The sequence below is a fragment of the Macrobrachium nipponense genome, chromosome 1 (genome assembly GCF_015104395.2).
Source record: "Macrobrachium nipponense isolate FS-2020 chromosome 1, ASM1510439v2, whole genome shotgun sequence".
In the NCBI taxonomy this organism is placed as follows: domain Eukaryota; kingdom Metazoa; phylum Arthropoda; class Malacostraca; order Decapoda; family Palaemonidae; genus Macrobrachium; species Macrobrachium nipponense.
In genome coordinates, this window is record NC_087200.1 from 64,178,694 (window position 1) to 64,198,646 (window position 19,953).

The 19,953-nt window shown below is 44.0% G+C and overlaps 1 protein-coding gene across 3 annotated transcripts in view; it reads left to right on the plus strand.

The window, feature by feature from the left end:
* Positions 1-19,953, plus strand: part of LOC135219363 (2-oxoglutarate and iron-dependent oxygenase JMJD4-like) — a 223,040-nt gene that overhangs the window by 139,969 nt on the left and 63,118 nt on the right. For 2 of the 3 annotated variants that reach the window (XM_064256072.1, XM_064256074.1), the window contains exons 4-5: positions 8,515-8,667; positions 17,744-17,858. In XM_064256072.1, the coding sequence (XP_064112142.1) occupies positions 8,515-8,667; positions 17,744-17,858 (268 nt within the window). The remainder of the gene's footprint in view (positions 1-8,514; positions 8,668-17,743; positions 17,859-19,953) is intronic. The other variant, XM_064256073.1, reaches the window with a different exon arrangement.

The following is a 19,953-nucleotide window of genomic DNA, read 5'->3' on the forward strand; positions in this document are numbered from 1 at the left end:
CACAGATATCCTTTTTGTGTTTGTGCATAACACACACACACATATACATATACATGTATGTATGGATGGTATTTATATAGTTTGTATGTGTTCAGGTTATATACGTACTCATTTTGTTTTATACACAGTTATGAAAACAAGATGTATATGTAAGTAAAATCTATATCCCACTGAGGAAAATATTTTTTTCCTGGAGGGGTCGCAAAATGTTTGAAGTAAGTTTTATGGGTCACCAAGTGAAAAAGTTTGGGAACCCTTGCTCTAGATTACCTTTACAGTATGGCTGTCCCCCTCACCTGCATCTAGTCCGTTCCAGCTCATGATGGTACTCTCCCTCATACTGCCAGTAGGTAAAGGAGTAGTTAGAAAAGTAGTAAAGAAGGAAGACCAGTCATCTCATTTATTTTACTTTCGTACATTCATCTTAGACTAGACACAAACTGACCCGCCAGGGGTACCAGATGAGCTATACCACTTGTTGGGCAGCCACCACTGGACCAAGGAAAAAGTGTCCAAGGATCTATGGGCAACATCTTTTGAATAAAAGGAAGTGAAGTTGTTTGATGTCGCCAAATACCAGCTTTCAAAATCCTCTCCACAGACATATTTTTCTTGAATGCCAAAGAAGCGCTCAAGCCCCTGATGTCATGAGCCCTAGCTCTCTCCAGGCTATTTGAGCCTCTGTCTCCTGTCATGTATGCATTCCTGATCGTTTCTTTCAGCCAAAACAATTTTGTGTTCCTGGACACTTCCTTCTTGTTCCGTCCTGTACTTACAAAAAGCCTTCAGCATCCCGGCCCGAGATGCTCCGTTCTTCTTAAGTACGCTCTTAGTACTCTGACAGGGCATAGCAGCATATCTTCAGGGTCATTGTCCACAAATTCTCTCAGAGAAGGTATGGAAAAGGAGTCAAATCTGCCATCCGCTACTGATGGGTTTTGAGTTTTGGCAATGAATTCTGGGACAAACTCGAAAACCATGGACTTCCAACCTCTCGAATGCTTCACCACATATGACAGACCATGCAGCTCCCTCACCCTTTTGGTTGAGGCTAGAGCCAATAGGAAGACTGCCTTCAGGGTCAAGCTTCTATCTGTGGAATGTCTCAATGGCTCGTATGGGGGTTTTGTAAGACTACTCAGTACCATGGTCAAATCCCAATCTAGGTCATTTAGTTCCTTTGGGGAACAGGACTGCTCAAAACTCTTCATTAGCATAGCCATCTCCCATGAAGAAGAAATGTCCACGCATTCCATCCACAGAACCGAAGCTAGAGGTGATACAGACATATGTCTTTCTGTCCTGAGATATATCAGAAAATCTGCTAACTGTTGAATAGTGGTTCTGAGTGGAGACAAGTTCCCTCTACGACACCAATCACAGTACGCAGACCATTTTCCTTGGTAGACAGCTGCTGATGACCTTCTGATATTTCCTGCCATCTGTGTTGCTGCTTTCTGAGAAAAGCCTCTCGCTCGCAGAAGATACCTGACAGTCTCCACCTGTGAAGTGATAAGGACTGCACCGACTGATGGCACCTCTCCACGTTTGGTTGACATAATAGGTTGTTCCATGGAGGCAACTCTCTCAGCACATCTATTAGGAGTTCCAAGAGGTCCGGAAACCATTCTGCCTTCGGCCACAATGGGGCTACCAGAGTCATCTTGAGGTTCTGAGACCACATTACGTACCTTGTTCAAAACCTGACGGATTAGGCAAAATGGAGAAATGCGTACACGTCCAGATTGTCCCATGGGTATTCTAGTGAATATCTTCTGCTACTGCCTCTGCATCCGGGACTACTGAACAATACACTTCTAACTTTTTATTGTACCTGGTTGAGAACAGGTCTATGATCGACCTTTCTCACAAGATAAACATTCTGTCCACCACTTCCTGATGCAAGGACCACTCCGTTCCTAGAATCTGGTCCCTGTGGCTCAATTTGTCGGCCACTATGTTTCTTTTTCCTGAAATATATCTGGCTCTGATGTCTACTAAGTTCTCTACAGCCCACTGATGAAGTTGAACTATCATCCGGTGTAACTGTCGAGATACTAGGCCTTCTTGCTTGTTGTCTGTGTTGTCTGACATCAATACCGCTGATTGCCCCTTCACCCTCTCCCTGAATTCCTGTAGTGCCAGAAACGCTACTTTTAACTCCAACACGTTTATATGGAGTTCTCTGTCTTTGCAATTACACCTCTCTGAAATCATCAGCTCCTCCATGTGGGCACCCCAACCTTCGAGTGACACATCCGAGAACAGCAAGAGGTCCGGAGAGGGTTGGTGAAGGGGAACTCCCACTGTCAGATTGTTGTCCTGCACCCACCACAGTAGTTCTTTCCTCACCTCTGTTGACAATGGAATTTGCTCGTATAGGTCATCTACCGTTGGCAACCAAAACTCTTTCATCCTCCATTGCAATGATCGAAGGTGTAGTCTCCCATGTGGTACCAGCTTCTCCAAGGAACTTAGAATTCCCAGGACTACTTGCCACTGTTTTGCTGGCTGTGTTTCCTTTCCCAGAAAGGCATTCACCACTTGTTTGCATTTCTTTACCCTCTGGTCTGCTGGGAACACTTTGGCTTTTACTGTGTCTATAATCATACCCAGATACACCAGCCGTTGACTTGGATCCAACTTTGACTTCTCCTGATTTATCACAATGCCTAGGCTGTGACAAAACTGCAGAAGAGTATCCCTGTCCCGAAGTAATTTTTCTGTGGACTTTGCTATCACCAGCCAGTCATCTAGGTATCTTATTAGCCTGATCCCCTGAGCATGCACCCATGTCGACACGAGAGTGAATACTCTTGTTAAAACTTGAGGAGACGTTGTCAATCCGAAGCACAGGACTCTTGAATTGGAAAACTTTCTCTGCAAGACTGAAACAGAGGAATTTCCTGGAAGACTGATGGACTGGGATCTAAAGTATGCCTCCTTCAAGTCTATTGTCAGCATAATGTCCTTGTCCCTGACTGCTGCTAGAACTGTCTTTGGGGTCTCCATTCTGAATCTGGTTTTCCTTATAAACAGATTCAATGTTGACAGATATATCACTGTCCTCCAATCTCCGTTGGCTTTGGTGACAAGGAAAATATGGCTGTAAAACCCCTTTGATGGAAGCGATACTTGTTCTACAGCTCCCTTCTCCATCATCTTCTTCACTTCCTCTTGCAGAATAAGAGCTTTCTGAGATTCCTGACCACACCCTCCAATGATTTGCCAGGCAACCTCCCACTGGTGGGGCTGAGTGATGAGAGGCGCCCATCCTATCGTCTTGTACCTCTCCCCCTAACCCTAATACCCCTTCCTCTGTTGGGTCTATTGTAAAAGGGCTGATGAGCTAACTTCTTTGGGGATGAGGGTCTTGTTGATCTATTAGAGATGTTATGTCTCACTTGTTTCTTTTGAGGTAATTGCTGATGTCTTACCTCATTAGAATTAGCTTGGCTTCCAGATGTTTTTCTAACTGCCTGCTGAACTAATCTGTCATTAGTTTCCATCCTTCTTCTATCCATAGCAGCTTCCAGTATACCCTTTGGTAACAGCAATTGCGACTCTAGGATATCCCCATACCGCATTGCTAATAGGGAATCCAAGTCAATAGTGCAGCTTAATCTAGCCAATGCTGCATCTCTCCTCAACAACAGGATATTAGCCCATACATTGGCACTCAAATTCGTCAAGTACGCAATCGCTTTGGAACCTGATTGGAGCAATCTGAAAAACATTGTCTCATTCACTAATTTTCTTGTTGCTTCTGAGGATGCAATTTTTGCTACTGCTGTTGACCAAAGGTCTAACCAAGAAGCAGTCTGAAAGATAGAAGAAGCTGTTGCTTCAAATGTAGCAGCCTCCTGACAAGTCATCGACGGGCATTCCATCTTAACATAATCCAAGGTTAATCCAGGCTTTAACCTTACCACATCTGGGTTAATTTGTCTTGATAGCAAAGGAACCATAGGTGTCGCATAATAATTCTTTTGTTTCATCAATGGCTGGGGAATAAACTTAAATGATCTATTTGATCATAACGAATTATCCCTTCCAGCAATCTGTGCATTGACATGCTGTAAAACTGACTCCGCATGATTTGAGCAAGGTAATTCATATGACACCTTCCTATCCTTTTTCAGTCCAAATACCATATCGATTCCCAGAGGAAGTATACTGGCAGGTGTCTCCAGACTCCTCGAAAAAAGGTTATTGAATTGATGAATCAAATCAACCACCTCCGCATATGAAGCCAGAAACTCCTGATTTTCCCCTTCCTCCAGTTCCAACGCATTGTGTTCGGCCGCAGAAGCTAGTTCACTTCTATCTTCTGACAACGTTCGGGTGCATCATGGCTGTCCGACCCTACGACCACTGCATCTTCGATCTCTGATGGCCGACATTGCTCGATCTTGAATAGTCAGTAGGAGAACATGACTGCCTAACTGCTTCTCTACTCGCAGATCTAGAGCGAGAACTCCGTCTATACCTCCAAGATGAAGGTTCTCCCGAAACCGAGCTTATTTCCTCTCTATCTCTAATAATATTATTCAAGGTCACTTGACTATCACCTCCGACGGCTGTTGGGGAACTTGACCTTGATCTCTCGTCAAGGCGAACAACGCTTTCCATCAGAGTATCAGGAGAGGTTACCAACTCCTTATTATTTGACCTTTTAATGGGAGCTTTCTCATCCTTCCTTCTTATTTTAAAAGGTCTTACAGAAGAAAATGGTACATGTTCTACATTCTTTGTTGAATGCTGCCCACTCACCATTGATTTCACCAACAGCAGTGGAGTCTCTGCTAAACGCTTTGTCCTCACCGCTGGCATCTCCGTAGCGGTCGCCAGTCCAGCGACCATCGATCCTTTCACCCATTCAGACGCCTGTAAATGACTTCGTCCGTTTGTGTTAAGTCTACCAGCCACTGCTTTCTTCACTTTGTTGCTGACAGGGATGTGACAGCCCTGGCTCAAAGATGAAGAAAAATTTGCTCTTCTCCTCTTGGCACGAGGATCAGTCACGAAGTCCCGTATCCTCCAATGCTTGACTGGTACAAGCAGTGACGTCACTGAATTTTTCGATGACGCCAAACTAGAGGAAGAAGACAAGGAAGAAGACGATTCACGTCTTTTTTTGTTGTCTTTCTTATCTATTTTGTCCTTTAGAGCTTGTGATTTCTTCATGACTATGTGTACCAAAGAGTCAGAAAGCATATTTGTCTCCGGAGGCAACGAAGTAGTGAGAGAAGCAGTAGGCTGTGACGTCATCTTGCCAGCTACGCCAGTGTGTGACATTGGTTGTGAAATCACCATGCTTGTAGGGAGAGATTGAGCGGCTGCTGCTGGAATCCCTGCATGTGCTGCAAAACTGTTTCCAACGTTCTGCATCGCCAGAAACATCGATGTTGTTGTGGGTGCCATAGCATTTGCTCCCATAAATTGCAGGCCCGGGGGATGAGGAACATTCATCGTTTTCGGGCCCGGGTGGAAACACGATGCCATATAGTGAGAAAGCAACCTCTCCAAGGTTGGTACGCCTGGTAGGCCTAACGCTGACCACATTCCTTCCATTCTCTGCACATCGGGGGCTGAAATCTGGGACAAAGATGGCAATGCTCCACCTCTCCTTGCCAGAAATGACGGAGCATAATTATGCATAAAATTACCCAAAACCCCTCCTGGAGTTTCCAATAACGAATTGCTAGAAGAAACTGAAGGGGTATGGGAAACATCAAAAGAAGGTGACGAAACATATGGTACAGTCTGATATATTGCCGATACAAGCCAGCGACACTTGGTCATCCAAAGATGGCTTCGTCTCCTTACTTTGTACTGGCCTTTCCCATAAAACTTCATCCAGTGTTCCACCGGCCAACCATGACAAACTTAACAAGGATTAGTAACTGTACATACGTTTTCTCTGTACCTACTACACGTTGGATGTGGATCTGTAGATACCGATGTTAAAAATCTTGAACAAGGAAACCCACTCACTCCAGGGCATTGCCTTTGTCTCTTGCGAGTACCTGAAGAAATTTCCCTTGGTGAAGTAAAATTCTCCCTCTCTCACAACGTACACACACCTAGCAGATCACACCCAAACTGAGATCACCCAGAGAGAAAAAAGGAAAATATGAATAAAAAAGGGCAAACTAAACCGGCTTTAAACAGATAGAAAGTAATCATGTCCTATTTTAAAGGCGGTAGGAAAGTAACTGATAGGTCACGGGACGCCAAGGGAATTCTGGGAACTAAAATACCCCGTGACCTGCTACAGAGGCCAATAGTCCCTGGATCTCACAAGTTTTTTTTTTATTAATTCTACCGGTTTCCAGCTTGGCGCTAGTATTATCCTAATGTTAAGACCGAAAGTTTGTTTCGTATATGAACAATTGTATTTTTCATAGCCAACAAACCTGAGGTCTAACGTTGATTACCCACCTCTAGCCACCTCTCTCATTTCCTGGGATGGAAAAGACGCTAATGTGTCACAAGCTTCCAAGCATGGTCAGTGACCAGCTTCCACCTCGTATACATGAGTTGCCAGACGCCACAGATTCCTTGCATTACAATCTTTGATTAGTTTTAATCGGTTTATTTGTTTGTTTGTATGGTGTTTTTACATTGCATGGAACCAGTGGTTATTCAGCAACGGGACCAACGGCTTTACGTGACTTCTGAACCACGTCAAGAGTGAACTTTTATCACCAGAAATGCACATCTCTCAACCCTCTATGGAATGCCAGAGAATCGAACTCGTGGCCACCGAGGTGACACACCGACACTATACTGACCACGCCACTGAGGCCCTTGTTTTTAGTCGGTTTCCAGCGGGTGTTAGAGGATTATCCTATAGTTAAGACCTCAGGTTTGCTAGCAATGGAAAATAAAAATTGATTTAAAATTTGTAATTTTGAGTGTTCCTTGTGTAATTTTGTTTGTCCTGCGATAATTGTTATTTTTTAACAACTGCCATTGTGTTTGAGGAATATTTACTGACTTGTCAGACTGTTTTAAATCCATTATGCGAGGTGTTTGAAAGCTAATCATATGTTGAAGTATGTATAGAGTTTTTCCAAATGGTAATTTTCACTTGTACACACTCGCATGTATGTTAATATTTCCAGCTTGTTCCTTTTATGGTTTTATGGTATTACACATGAATGTTTTGTATTTTATCTATTTACATACCATGAAATATTCATTCCATATAGTAGTAATTGTAATTTTGCAGAGGGCACCATTTACTATATGCTATGTTATTTGATTTGCCTCTCTTTTTTTTGTCTTCTGCATTTAGTATTTGGCTTTGTTTCCTAGAAGTTTATAACAAAAGCGGAGATTAGGCTTTGGTATTGTTCAAATTTACCTGCATACTGGTGAGAGGTTATGCTTAAAGTTCATACTAACCTTGAAAAAAATATCAATATTAAATTATTTTTCTGCAAAAATAGTTCTTCTCAGTTTAACACCTAAGTGCTAAGGCTTCCCCTTCAGTGTTTAGGAACAGGAAAGTAAGACTTACTCCAGCAGGAACAGAAGAGTACCAACACTTAGAACTGTTATTTCTCAGTTATCTATTTGCATAACTGATATGTTTGTATAAACTTCTATTACCTTGGGTAAAAAGAACCATGCATCTTTCTCTGGAATGAAGTTGTAACATATGCCATATTAAGGTTATTGATATGTCTACACAAAGTTTTGGTTGTTTAAGGAGAGGAGAAATTTTAAGAATGCACAGAAAAAAGGGAGTGGCATTTGATTAAGTTTGACTCTTTTTAGGCTAAGTCCATTCCACTTCCTCCTATGAAAGTCTGTTGGTCCCTGCTACTCAGTTTACAGTATAATATACTGTTACATAATCTGAAATGATCCATGGAATATTATCTCAAACTCATCATCACATGCAAGACTTTTAGGTTAGAAAGGATTGTGGTAACGTTTACTCTCCGCTTCTTAAGGTCAAGTTTGGATGGGCCAAACATGTTTTTATGTCCAAGGGTAGTTGTAATGGTACATGCCTGCAACATGTCAGAGCTAGTTAATGGAGATTTTTTTCCCAAAGGCCAACAGAAACATTTGCACATGCTAGTGGTGGATGTCTGTAGTTTATGCAGTAAAGCCAATGGTCAAAATCACAAGCTGAAAATTACCCAGAAGACACAACAGTGTTACATGGCTAACTTAAGGCTTGGATTTTGATGGGGCATCAGTGCATCAGAGCTGAACCAAAGTGCTTAAGACTCAAACTACCACTAGAGTGTTGGATGCTAATGGATACATACTTTGCCAGTTGGAAATGGAGAAATTTGTTTTCTGTTGCATCTGAAAATTGGCACAATGCACAAGAGTCAGTTTTGGGTTTGTACTGAGATACGTCCAAAATATGCCAAAGTAAAATTTTTTTGATCTGTAAATAGCTTTGGTGGTAGTGATAATTAGGCTTGTGTTATTTTAAGAATAAATCTAGTATGTGTTACCTGTTTGTTAAGTAAGTTCAAATTACAGGACACCTTTCCATGCTGATGTCTTCAGATCTTATAGTTGGTCTGCAAATGTTTGTGGTCGTAAACGATGGGTGTTTTACCCACCTGGAGAAGACCAATATTTGAGAGACCCATTTGGAACACCTATATACGATATAGATTCTTCAGACCTCAGGTAATTTTTCTCATCTACTAACATGACTTTTCCTTTTGTGTCTTGGTTACAATTTGTAAATGGATAGCTGTATTAGATTCATTTATGTTGTTGAGAGATGAATTTTTTTAGAACGGAATTAATTTTTCTATATACATAGACCCAATTTTACAATACCCCTATTGTCCAATGGCACAAACTTAAGACACTTGATAGAAAAAAACCCTATAGCTCTATGTGTGCTTCACTGGGCCTCTGGTGGCAAATTTAGTTGCAGTTTTTACTGGCTTGACCAGCTGTAAGACAGACGAGCTGGGACGGCTTATGCAGCTACTGCACTTTAGGATAGATGCTTGGAGCCAGAGCCTGGTGGAGCCAAACAAATTTTTGGAGAAAGATTTTATAATGTGGATGTGGCACCTAAAGGTTCAAGAGTAAAGGGGTTATGAATAAGAAAGGACTTTTCCTCACAGGGCCATGGGCTGTAGTTTTTGGATATCACAATATTACATAGGAATAGTATTTCTGGGCTCAGCCTGTGTCGCTCCATGAAATAGGTTCCTTTGATACTATTTCTAGGTATAAATATTGCTATTCATACCAGAGAAAAAGAGAAACATTAGTGCCAAGGTAAATGGCTCGCTCACCTTGTAATAAAAGGTGTCGGTATATATAAAGAGCGAGTGAATACCACTACCAGAGGTACCCTGCCATTTAGCTTCTTCCTTCGCCAAAACCCCATCAACAGAGGAGCCGCACTATAGCCCCGCTACCCTCTACTACTACAGTGAGCGCCTCTGACGACGTTCCTTCTGATAGCGTCACCGCCATTACACGGGTCTTGCTTGTGCTCTTTGTTTTTGCGCTCACTTTGGATTTATCTTCTGTTTTTACGATGGATCAAGCTTCTGCATCAAAGTTAAGTACTGCTGTTATGGTTTTTTTATCTCATTATACGGATGTTTTCCATTTTATTATGTTTAGGAGGAGATTAGGTAGCGTGAGCTTCATGGTTCCCGCGCCGACCTTAGCAGTACTTTTTATTATTCCATAACTGTTTTATTGTATTTTTCATGCAGTCAGCTTGAATTTATTCAGTTTAGCCTTTCACGGGGTCCCCCTACTCCGTCCGCATGTTTCGGATCGTAGCCTAGCCTAGTCAGATCCCGATTCGTTAGGAGTCTCTCCCTTACGTTAGGACCTAGTCCCTTCGTTTTATGTCCTAGCTCCTAGTCTCCTGCCCCCTTATTTGGTATGGCATACCGACTAGCCGCCTTAGGGTTAGGCTAACACACCCGAGTTGCCAGACTTGCAATTAGCCTACCCCTCCTGGACACCCTTTCTTACGCTGTTTTAGTATCACCCCCCCCTCCCCCTCCCCCCCCCCCCCCCCCCCTGTGTTAAACTAGCTTATATTTTATTACTTTATTATTTTGTCATTTTATATTTATATGTATGTTTCTAAGGATATTTATTGGTGTGCGCTATGTGCGGCTTCAGGGCTGGTTGGCCCCTTGCGATCATTGGCCTTACATACCACGTGTCTGTTCATCCGGCTGGGAAGGTTTCCAGTTGACCGCGTACAAGCCACCCCGTTGCTGACCTCCTCCCCCCCTCCTCCCTCTCCCCCCCCGCTCCATACCCACCCACCACGGTGGAGTGATGACTCTCTCGCTACGCAGCTAGCTATCCGAGTCCGCATGAGAGGGGGAGTTCTCTCAGAGGTAGGTGGGGGCGGATACATTCAGCGCTTGGGCTGGCCGTACTCAGTCGCCTTGCTCGGGGCTCGGGGACTCTCCCCCCTCCCTCACTGCACCGTACTACGGTGAGCCACCAGGCAAGGGAGGTGGGACCACCTCCCCTCCGCCCCCCGCATTCCCCACCCACCACCCTAGTACTCCCTTCTCTCCGCTCCAGCGGTCTCAGCTCCGGCCAACACCGGACCTGACTCGAGACTGTTTAGTCATAGGCCTCGGCCTTAGGGTATCATCCACCGTACATGTGTACAGTTGTTTTCCCATTATATATAGCATTACACACAACCTAGTTTGTTTATGTCTGGTATGTCACGCTTGGGTTTTCTGTTCCACTGTCTCGCTTCCGCTCTTGCAGTGGCTTGCGGCATACTCCGGCCCCTGGTGGAGTTGATTCATATCTCTCCCCCTCTTATATACACGGAGCTAAGTGCAGCAGTTACCTTGACATAGCTACACTGGTCTGGTTCTCCGGAGCCACTCCGGCACTATGAACCTTGTTATTTTGCATATGTGACTGCATGCATACATATATATACGTATTCCTCTTGGTAGTAGGCTCCACTCCGGCGCCTACTACATTAGACTTATAACATTAAGTTCTATAACATTAAGTTCTATAACCTCCCTGGAGGTTGTCATGATACTCATGTATCCTTTGACTTACAGGTCATCTGTTGCCAGGAAACCGGCTGTAACGCCGTCTTGCAGGACCCCTGCGGCCATGAAGTCTGCCGCTCCCACGCCGGGTGCGCCATGCGAGTCGATGACTACTTGGTTTGGCATCACGACAACTGCCACACTTGCTACGCCTTGGTCGAAGCAGCCTCTACTGGGGTAAGTCTCCATTATCAATGGCACTGAGTCCATTCGTTCGCTTAATATATTCACTTACGTGCATATTTTCGAATTGAATTGTTTTGATTCATACAATTCAATCGTCTTCTCTCTATGGCTAACTCTAACCCTTCTTACAGGTTTTGGAAGCGGAGAGGGTAGCAGCCTTAACATCCTTGAAGGCCTGTGTTGGAGGTTTCGGGAGGAATTCTCCCAAAGACCGCCCGTACATCTTGGCCCAGGACATGGCTGACCTAGTCTTCCCCGGCACGAAGAGGGGCTCGGTCGTGGACCCCCAAGTTGCCGCTCCGCTCATCGAAGACATCCAGGCTATGGTCTCGCTTCAGGCGGAAGGGGACCTGACAGAGGACGTCGCAGAGGACGTAGCGACCCTCAACTTGGACTTAGAGCCCATGACTGTAGATGTCATGGGCCCAGGTAAGGGTGTACTTGAGGCAGGTCCAGTAGGGGCTCAAGGACTTTCCTTGAGTCCTTCTCCTTCTATCCCTTCCACTTTCACTTCTTTCCGGGGCTTCACAGAGAAGCAGAGGTCGGTACGACCAAAAACTTCTTCAGTGATCCCTAAGGTCAAGTCCTCTACGAACTTCAAACCCAAGCCGAAGTCGCTGCCAAAGAAGTCAGCCCCTTCGTCTATCCAGAAGTCCTCGGCTCATCATCCCGGTGCTGATAAACCTAAGGTTGTTTCTTCTTTGGCTCCGCGGTCCCCCAAGCATAGGTCTCGGAAGGAGAAGACCCAGTCTTCCTCCTTCGACCCCTTAGCTTTCTCCTCCAATATCTTGGAGAGGGTGGGAGACGTCGTCAGGAACCTATTCAACACTAGGTTTCAGGAGATGTTCTCCCAGCTTTCCAGCACGGTCGAGGCCTCAGGTCAGTCGATCCAATCCCTGTTGGAGAGGATGGCTGCCCAGGAAAATGCTATGAAGGGCATCAGGGACTCGCTGTGGCGGCAGGCCCCTCTCATTCTGGTCAGGTAGCAATACCTGCCGTCATACCGGATTCGTCTAAGCTCCCGGACTTTAAGCCTAACAACCCATGGAGGATTGCGGCATACGCTCCGTTTGTGAACGGTATGCTCTCCATCGAAGGTATTGGGACTCGGAGGTTGGAAGACTTCGAGTGCTATCCCAAGAACCTTCAACCTCCATTCAAGGGCTATGTCAGGTTAACTGACGCAGCCATGATGCGAGAGGATAAGGTCCCGAAGGAGACCGTCATCCTCCCTCGGGAACAGGCGCAGCAGTCTTGGCTAAGGAGTCTGGAGGAGTGGGAGTGTGAGAACACTCGCCTCACAGCCTTCAAAAGCCCTTTCACCATTTTTACCATGGTGGAAGGCACTCCGCTCCCACTTACCTATAAGGTAGTGGAAGCTACATACCAGGCAGCTCTTAAGGACGAGCCTATGCCTCAGCTCCGGGAGACGGAGCCGACCTCTCTTCTGATCCCCGGATCAGAAAACTACTTCGAGGGTGCAGCACCCACCTTCACAGTAGGGAAGCTGAAACCCGACTGCGCCACAACGCTTTTCAGCGAGAGGCTCCCCAGGCTGTCTGAATTACTAATTCAGACTGAGTTCGACGCTCGGACCAGGCTCAGCAGGTCTCTCTCATCCTTGACGATAGCGGAGATGACGGCTCTTGTTTACGAACAAGAGCCGTTATTTAAGGTCATGGCAAAGTCGTTGCTGCATACAATGCAGTGCGACTTCTATGACTTTGTCGTCGCAAGGAGGAACTGCAGAAAGCATGTTCTGGGTGAGGCTACCATCCGCAACGAGCCTAACAGGCTCATCGCTGCTTCAATTTGGGGAATAGACCTCTTCCCTGCTCCGGTAGTGGCAGAGGTGCTGCACGAGGCCTCTAAGGTGAACCAGAGCCTGAAGGTCAGATGGGGTTTAGTTAATAAGCGTAAACCGGAATCCTCCGGAACTAACCCCAGGTTGAAAAAGAAGCCTAGGAAGTTCCAGTCCTTCCAGGCTTCACAACAGGCTCTGGTCCAGGCAGTACAGGTACCTCAGGTACCACAGCACTCCACTTCAAGGGCTCACCCACAACAGCAGTATCTGATTGTGGCTCAACCACCCCACAGCCCCAGCCATCAACCTCCTTTGCTGTCTCACCAGCCTATAACTTGGCTTTTGAGGCTCAGGCCTTTCAGCCCTTTAATAGGTTTGCCAGAGGCAGTCGGGCAAGGGGTGCCTCTCGACATCGAGGATCCGGCAGGGCCACCAGCAGGGGCAGAGGTTTCCGGGGAACACGGGGAGGCCGCCCATCCGCAAACCAGCAGTGAGAGTCCCAAGGTAGGAGGGAGGCTGTACCTCTTCCGCCAACAGCGGGGGTTCAGCCCTTGGGCTCAAAGCATAGTGACCAAAGGTTTGGGTTGGAGTTGGACAGAAGGTCCTCCTCCACCCAACAATTTCTACCAAAAACCAACAGCGGAATTGATAGAGTATACCCAAGATCTTCTTCTCAAAGGAGTAGTATCAAGGGTCAAGAACTTAAAATTTCAAGGACGCTTGTTCAGCGTGCCAAAGAAAGACTCGGGAAAGCAAAGAATCATCCTGGACTTGTCACACCTAAACTTATTCATTCCTTGCGACAAGTTCAGAATGCTGACCGTTTCGCAGGTACGGACCTTACTTCCCCGTGGGGCCGTCACACCCTCTATAGATCTTACATATACCTATTATCATGTTCCAATAGCCAGACACTTCCGCCCGTTCCTAGGCTTCAAGCAAGGAAACAAAGCTTATTCTTTCAAGGTAATGCCTTTCGGGCTCAACATCGCCCCCAGAATATTTACGAAACTGGCGGAGGCGGTAGTTCAAGAGTTGAGGTCTCAAGGAATAATGCTAGTAGCGTATCTAGACGATTGGCTCATATGGGCAAAGTCCCCCAAAGAATGCCAAAAGGCAACGGTCAAAGTAATCAAGTTTCTGGAACATCTGGGATTCCAAATAAACAAAACCAAGTCCAGACTAACACCAGAATCTCGGTTCCAGTGGTTAGGCCTGCAATGGGCCTTGGACTTACATACTCTGTCAATCCCGCCGTTGAAAAGGAAAGAAATAGCCAAGGCTACAAGGCAATTTCTCAAACAACGACAAACTTCCCAGAGGAACCAAAAAAGGATCTTAGGCTCACTCCAATTTGCCTCGGTCACGGACATTCTTCTGAAAGCCAGACTGAAGGACATAAACAGGGTCTGGCGTTCAAAAGCAAACTGGAGGTCCCGGGACAAATAAGCTTCTATCCCGGTGATCTTGAGGAAACGTCTCCAACCATGGACACAAGTGAAGAACCTATCAAGGGCAGTACCCCTTCAGTTCCCCCCCTCCGTCTCTATTGATCCACACGGATGCGTCTCTAAGCGGGTGGGGAGGTTACTCACAGTACAAAAAGGTCCAGGGAACCTGGTCCTTACCATTCCACCAGCTACATATCAATGTACTGGAACCCATGGCAGTGTTTCTTACTCTGAAGAGGCTCCGGCCACACAAGAAATTGCATGTCAAACTGGTCCTAGACAGTGCAGTGGTAGTCCACTGCATAAACAGGGGCGGATCCAAATCAAGTCACCTGAATCATGTCCTGATAGCCATTTTTTCTGTGGCGGACAAGAACAATTGGCACTTGTCGGCCACCCACTTAGCAGGGGTGAGGAATGTAGTAGCAGACGCTCTGTCACACTCTGCCCCTCTAGAATCAGAATGGACTCTGGACAACGAGTCATTCAAATGGATATGTCAGAAAATCCCGGGGCTTCAGGTGGATCTCTTTGCCACAGAGTCAAATCACAAGCTCCCTTGCTATGTGGCACCCAACCTGGACCCTCTGGCTTATGCCATGGACGCCATGGCAATGGATTGGAATGCATGGAAGAAGATCTACCTGTTTCCTCCGGTGAATCTCCTTCTGAAGGTCCTGAACAAACTAGGATCGTTCAAGGGCCGGGTGGCTCTAGTAGCTCCCAATTGGCCCAGAGCAATTGGTTCCAACTACTTTCTAGAGTTGGGACTCTGGCCCCTACAGATTCCCAATCCCAAACTGACCCAGTTAGTGCAAACAAAGACTGTGTCCGCTTCCTCAAGGATTCAGAAAGCCCTAACTTTATGGATTTCATGAAGTTTGCAGCTCACAGGAACGGTAACATCGATCCCCAAAATATTGCATTTCTGGAATCAGATTAAAAGGGAATCTACCTTACGTCAATATGACTCAGCCGTTAAGAAACTAGCTTTGTTTCTTAGAAGCTCTAATACATGTATAATGACCACAAATTTGGCCATTTCCTTCTTCAGATCATTGTTCGAGAAAGATCTTGCAGCAAGCACAATTACTACTACCAAATCAGCTCTTAAAAAGATCTTCCAGTTTGGTTTTGGTATAGACCTAACAGATTCTTACTTTTCCTCTATACCAAAAGCTTGTGCTAGACTTAGACCCACAGAGAGGCCTAAGTCAGTTTCTTGGTTCTTGAATGACGTTCTTAAGTTGGCCTCAGAAATAAATAATGAATCATGTGATTATATAACCCTCCTGAGAAAAACTCTATTTTTATTAAGTTTAGCATCAGGAGCAAGAATTTCAGAACTGTCGGCTCTTTTGAGAGATCCAGGTCACATTGAATTCCTCCCATCAGTAGAAGTACTTCTCTCTCCAGATCGTCAATTTTTGGCCAAAAATGAGGATCCACAAGAAAGATGGACTCCATGGAAAATCTTACCACTCCCCCAGGACAAGTCCCTATGTCCGGTTAACTCCTTAAGGACTTACTTGGGTAGAACAACCTTAAAGTCTTCAGGTCCCTTATTCATCAGGGAGAAGGGTGGTACGATTTCCTTAAAAGGCATCAGACAACAAATCTTGTACTTTATTAAACAAGCCAACCCGGAATCCTTCCCACAGGCTCATGATGTTAGGGAACTTGCCACATCTATCAATTATTTTCAACATATGAATTTTGACGATCTTAAGAAATATACAGGCTGGAAATCTTCAACAGTCTTTAAGCGCCACTACTTAAAGTCCTTAGAGGCCCTTAAATTCTCAGCAGTGGCAGCTGGAAACACAGTTTCCCCTGACACTGCTTAATATTCTTTTTTATCTTTCACTGTATCCTTCCCTTCTGCCTGCCTCACTGCACCCTTGCTTAGCTAGTTCGCCTCTAGTTTACATAATTGCCTTGGATGTTATTGTTTTTACGTTGTTACTTGTGCTAGGGCTCAGTTCCCTCGCTTGTTTGTATGATTATCAACTTAATTATCTCTGTTTCCTAAATGTTTTACTTTTAAGTACCTTGATGTTTTTTGGACTAGTACCCTTAAGTCTTTAAGCTAAGTAATTTTAAGTTGGTAAAATATACTTTACCTTTCACTTGTACCTTTTTGTACTTTTAAGTTGTACATTATACTAATTAACCTTACTAGTGTTTGTTTTACCTGCTAATTTTAGTATTTTGTATTTTATTCCAAGCTTGGTGGAGCTAATTCTCTGGCACTATTTCACGGAGCGACACAGGCTGAGCCCAGAAAAGGGATTTTGACGAAGGAAAAATCTATTTCTGGGTGAGAGGCCTGTGTCGCCCAGTGAAATCCCACCCTGTATCTGTATTCCTCACCCTGCTTAACCCAAGCTTGGGTACTATCTTCAGGAATGACGTCAGAGGCGCTCACTGTAGTAGTAGAGGGTAGCGGGGCTATAGTGCGGCTCCTCTGTTGATGGGGTTTTGGCGGAGGAAGAAGCTAAATGGCAGGGTACCTCTGGTAGTGGCATTCACTCGCTCTTTATATATGCGGACACCTTTTATTACAAGGTGAGCAAGCCATTTACCTTGGCATTAACGTTTCTCTTTTTCTCTGGTATGAATAGCAATATTTATACCTAGAAATAGTATCAAAGGAACCTATTTCACTGGGCGACACAGGCCCCTCGCCCAGAAATAGATTTTTCCTTCGTCAAAATCCCTTATGTAGGTGTGGATGATGAATGTTACATTACATTTTCCCCACCTTCATTCTGGGACTGAAAACATTTGGAATACTGCTGCATGGGGTCAACTAAGATGTTCAGAGATTTATTGCTCAAAAAGGTGGAAGTAAGTCTCTAAGAAATTTATAAAAAAAATCTCCAGAAATAGCTGTATGAGAAAGGAAATTGCAGAAAAAGTTCCTGCTAAAGATCAGACTGAAACAGCCCCAATTCCAGAACATGAAACTTTCCCTTACAATGCTTGGTTTCAGACAGTTTTCAGGATCTGAATATACATAGATAGAAGAAAGTCTTTCCAGGACTTTATTTGTCTTCAAAATAAAGTAATAAAAATGATAATGAAGCTTGAAACAGGGAGATGTTTTGAATCTTTGCAGCAAGATTAATTGGTAGGGTTCTACTTAGGATTAAGCAATTATAAACTGATGGATTTGTTTTAAAAAGTTGAATTTTATTTTTGAAAGTTGTAATTTATCTTCATTTTCTTTATTTTTGCAGTGACTCATCTAAATACCCAAAAGCAGCATCTGCTAGTGGACGACTTGAAGTTATTCAGGAGCAAGGTGAAACTATATTTGTGCCTTCAGGCTGGCATCATCAAGTTTGGAATCTAGTAAGTTTATTTGTTTCTTCAAAATTAAATGCATATCAACTACAGTGGTACCTCGAGATAAGAAAGGCTCAACTTACTAAAAACTCGAGATACGAAAGCTAATACCACAAATTTTATGGCTCTACATACGAAAATTGCTCAAGATACGAAAGGTTGTTGCTGTAAAGTCCGAGATTTGCCCGGACCACCGATAACAATTTTGAAACTCGCGTAGACTCGCCACCATCCTCCTGCTCTCCCATTGGTTCCTGATGCTAGTCACCGCCATGAGATCCTTCTCTCCTATTGGTCAGCATCCCTCCCATCGTGCATCTACTACGTAGCGGCGTGCTTCTTCGGCCACTGCACGGCATCATCTGTATCGTTCGCACGCGGTATTCGTTCGTTCTAACGATTTCGTTTATTAATGTAAATTTGTTAGTGATTTCGTTGTAGTAGTATACTTTATCGTGTTGTGTGAGAACTTTACTCCATACTTACACGTACTACATAACATAATTACGTACAGTATACAGTAGTACCTCGAGATACGAAAGGCTCAACTTACGAAAAATCCAAGTTACGAAAGCCAATGCGAAAAATTTTACTGCTCTACATACGAAAAGTTTTCAAGATACGAAAGGTTGTTGCTGTAAAGTCCTGAGATTCGCCCGGACCACCGAGAACAATTTTAAAACTCCCGCGCCGCCAACTGAGTAAACTCGCCACCATCCTCCCGCTCTCCCATTGGTTCCTGATGCTAGTCACCCCATAAGGTCCTGCTCTCCTATTGGTCAGCATCTACCCCTTGTGCTTCAAGTATTCTATTGGTAAAAGGTTGCTGTAAATTGAAAAACTTGTTCATGCAATACATTTAATAAAGAAAACATTAGGTAAAGATAGAATAAAGAATAGAAATGAATGGTTATTATACTGTTTGGTAGTTTCAGTAGTTGAAGAGAGAGAATGAAAATTTATGGCTTACTGTGTAAAAGTGATTGCTTGGCGATCGTTCGATACTCGTAAGTGCTGGATGTAAACAGACGTTTGGAAGCTTTTTTTGTTTGTTTATTATAGTTAATGGTTACTTAATAATTATTTGAAATGAGTACATGCAATACATTTAATAAAAAAAATTGTGAATTAGATATCATAAAATATAAAATAAATCAGACTGCCAACAAATACGTATTTTTTAGAATTTTTCTTCTGTTTTATTATTACGTTACGTATACGCATGTTTCATTATAGCTGTCGGTAACTCGGTATCTTCATTAGGTAAAGATAGAATAAAGAATAGAAATTAATGGTTATTATACTGTTTGGTGGTTTCATTAGTTGAAGAGAGATACTAATGACAATTTATGGCTTACTGTGTGCTAGGAAAAATGATTGCTTGGCGCTCGTTCGATACTCTAAGATGGGTAAGAGCTGGATGTAAACAATCGATCGGAAGGTTTGTTTTTTGTTTGTTTGTGTATTATAGTTAATGATTAATTAATAATTATTTGAAATGAGTACATACTGATTATTTATACATTTTATTGGCATATTCTAAGCTTTTAGCTCTTAGGTTTAGATGTCAGAATCATAGACTAGGCTACAGTAGCAACCACTAACATAGGCTAGGCTTATTGCTAAGGGACATATGCTAAAGTCCTAATATATGCAGTAAAAATGGGGTTGAACATTACATGCAGTTGAATATTACTCAAGTATGTACAGTATTTTGCCTTTTTGGAGTCATATTTCTTCCGTCGTAACCCTAGAACATGTGTTTTAGGCCTGGAAATGTAATTTACTGGGGTGTTTTTGGAGGGCTTGGAATGGATTAGCCACATGTAAAATGTGTTCCAAGTTACGAAAAACTCATAATACGAAGGCCGTCTCGGAACGGATTAATTTTGTATCTCGAGGTACCACTGTATATGTAGTCATGGGTCCCAAGAAACTTGAAATTTACGGAAAGAAGAGGATGCTCTCTTTGGAAACGAAGATGGATCATCAAGAAGTAAGAAGCGGCTGGTATGCAACTGAGTGTGATCGCCAAGGAATACGACCGAAATCCGTCGACAATAGGCGCCATCCTTAAGCAGAAGGATGCCATCAAAGCAGC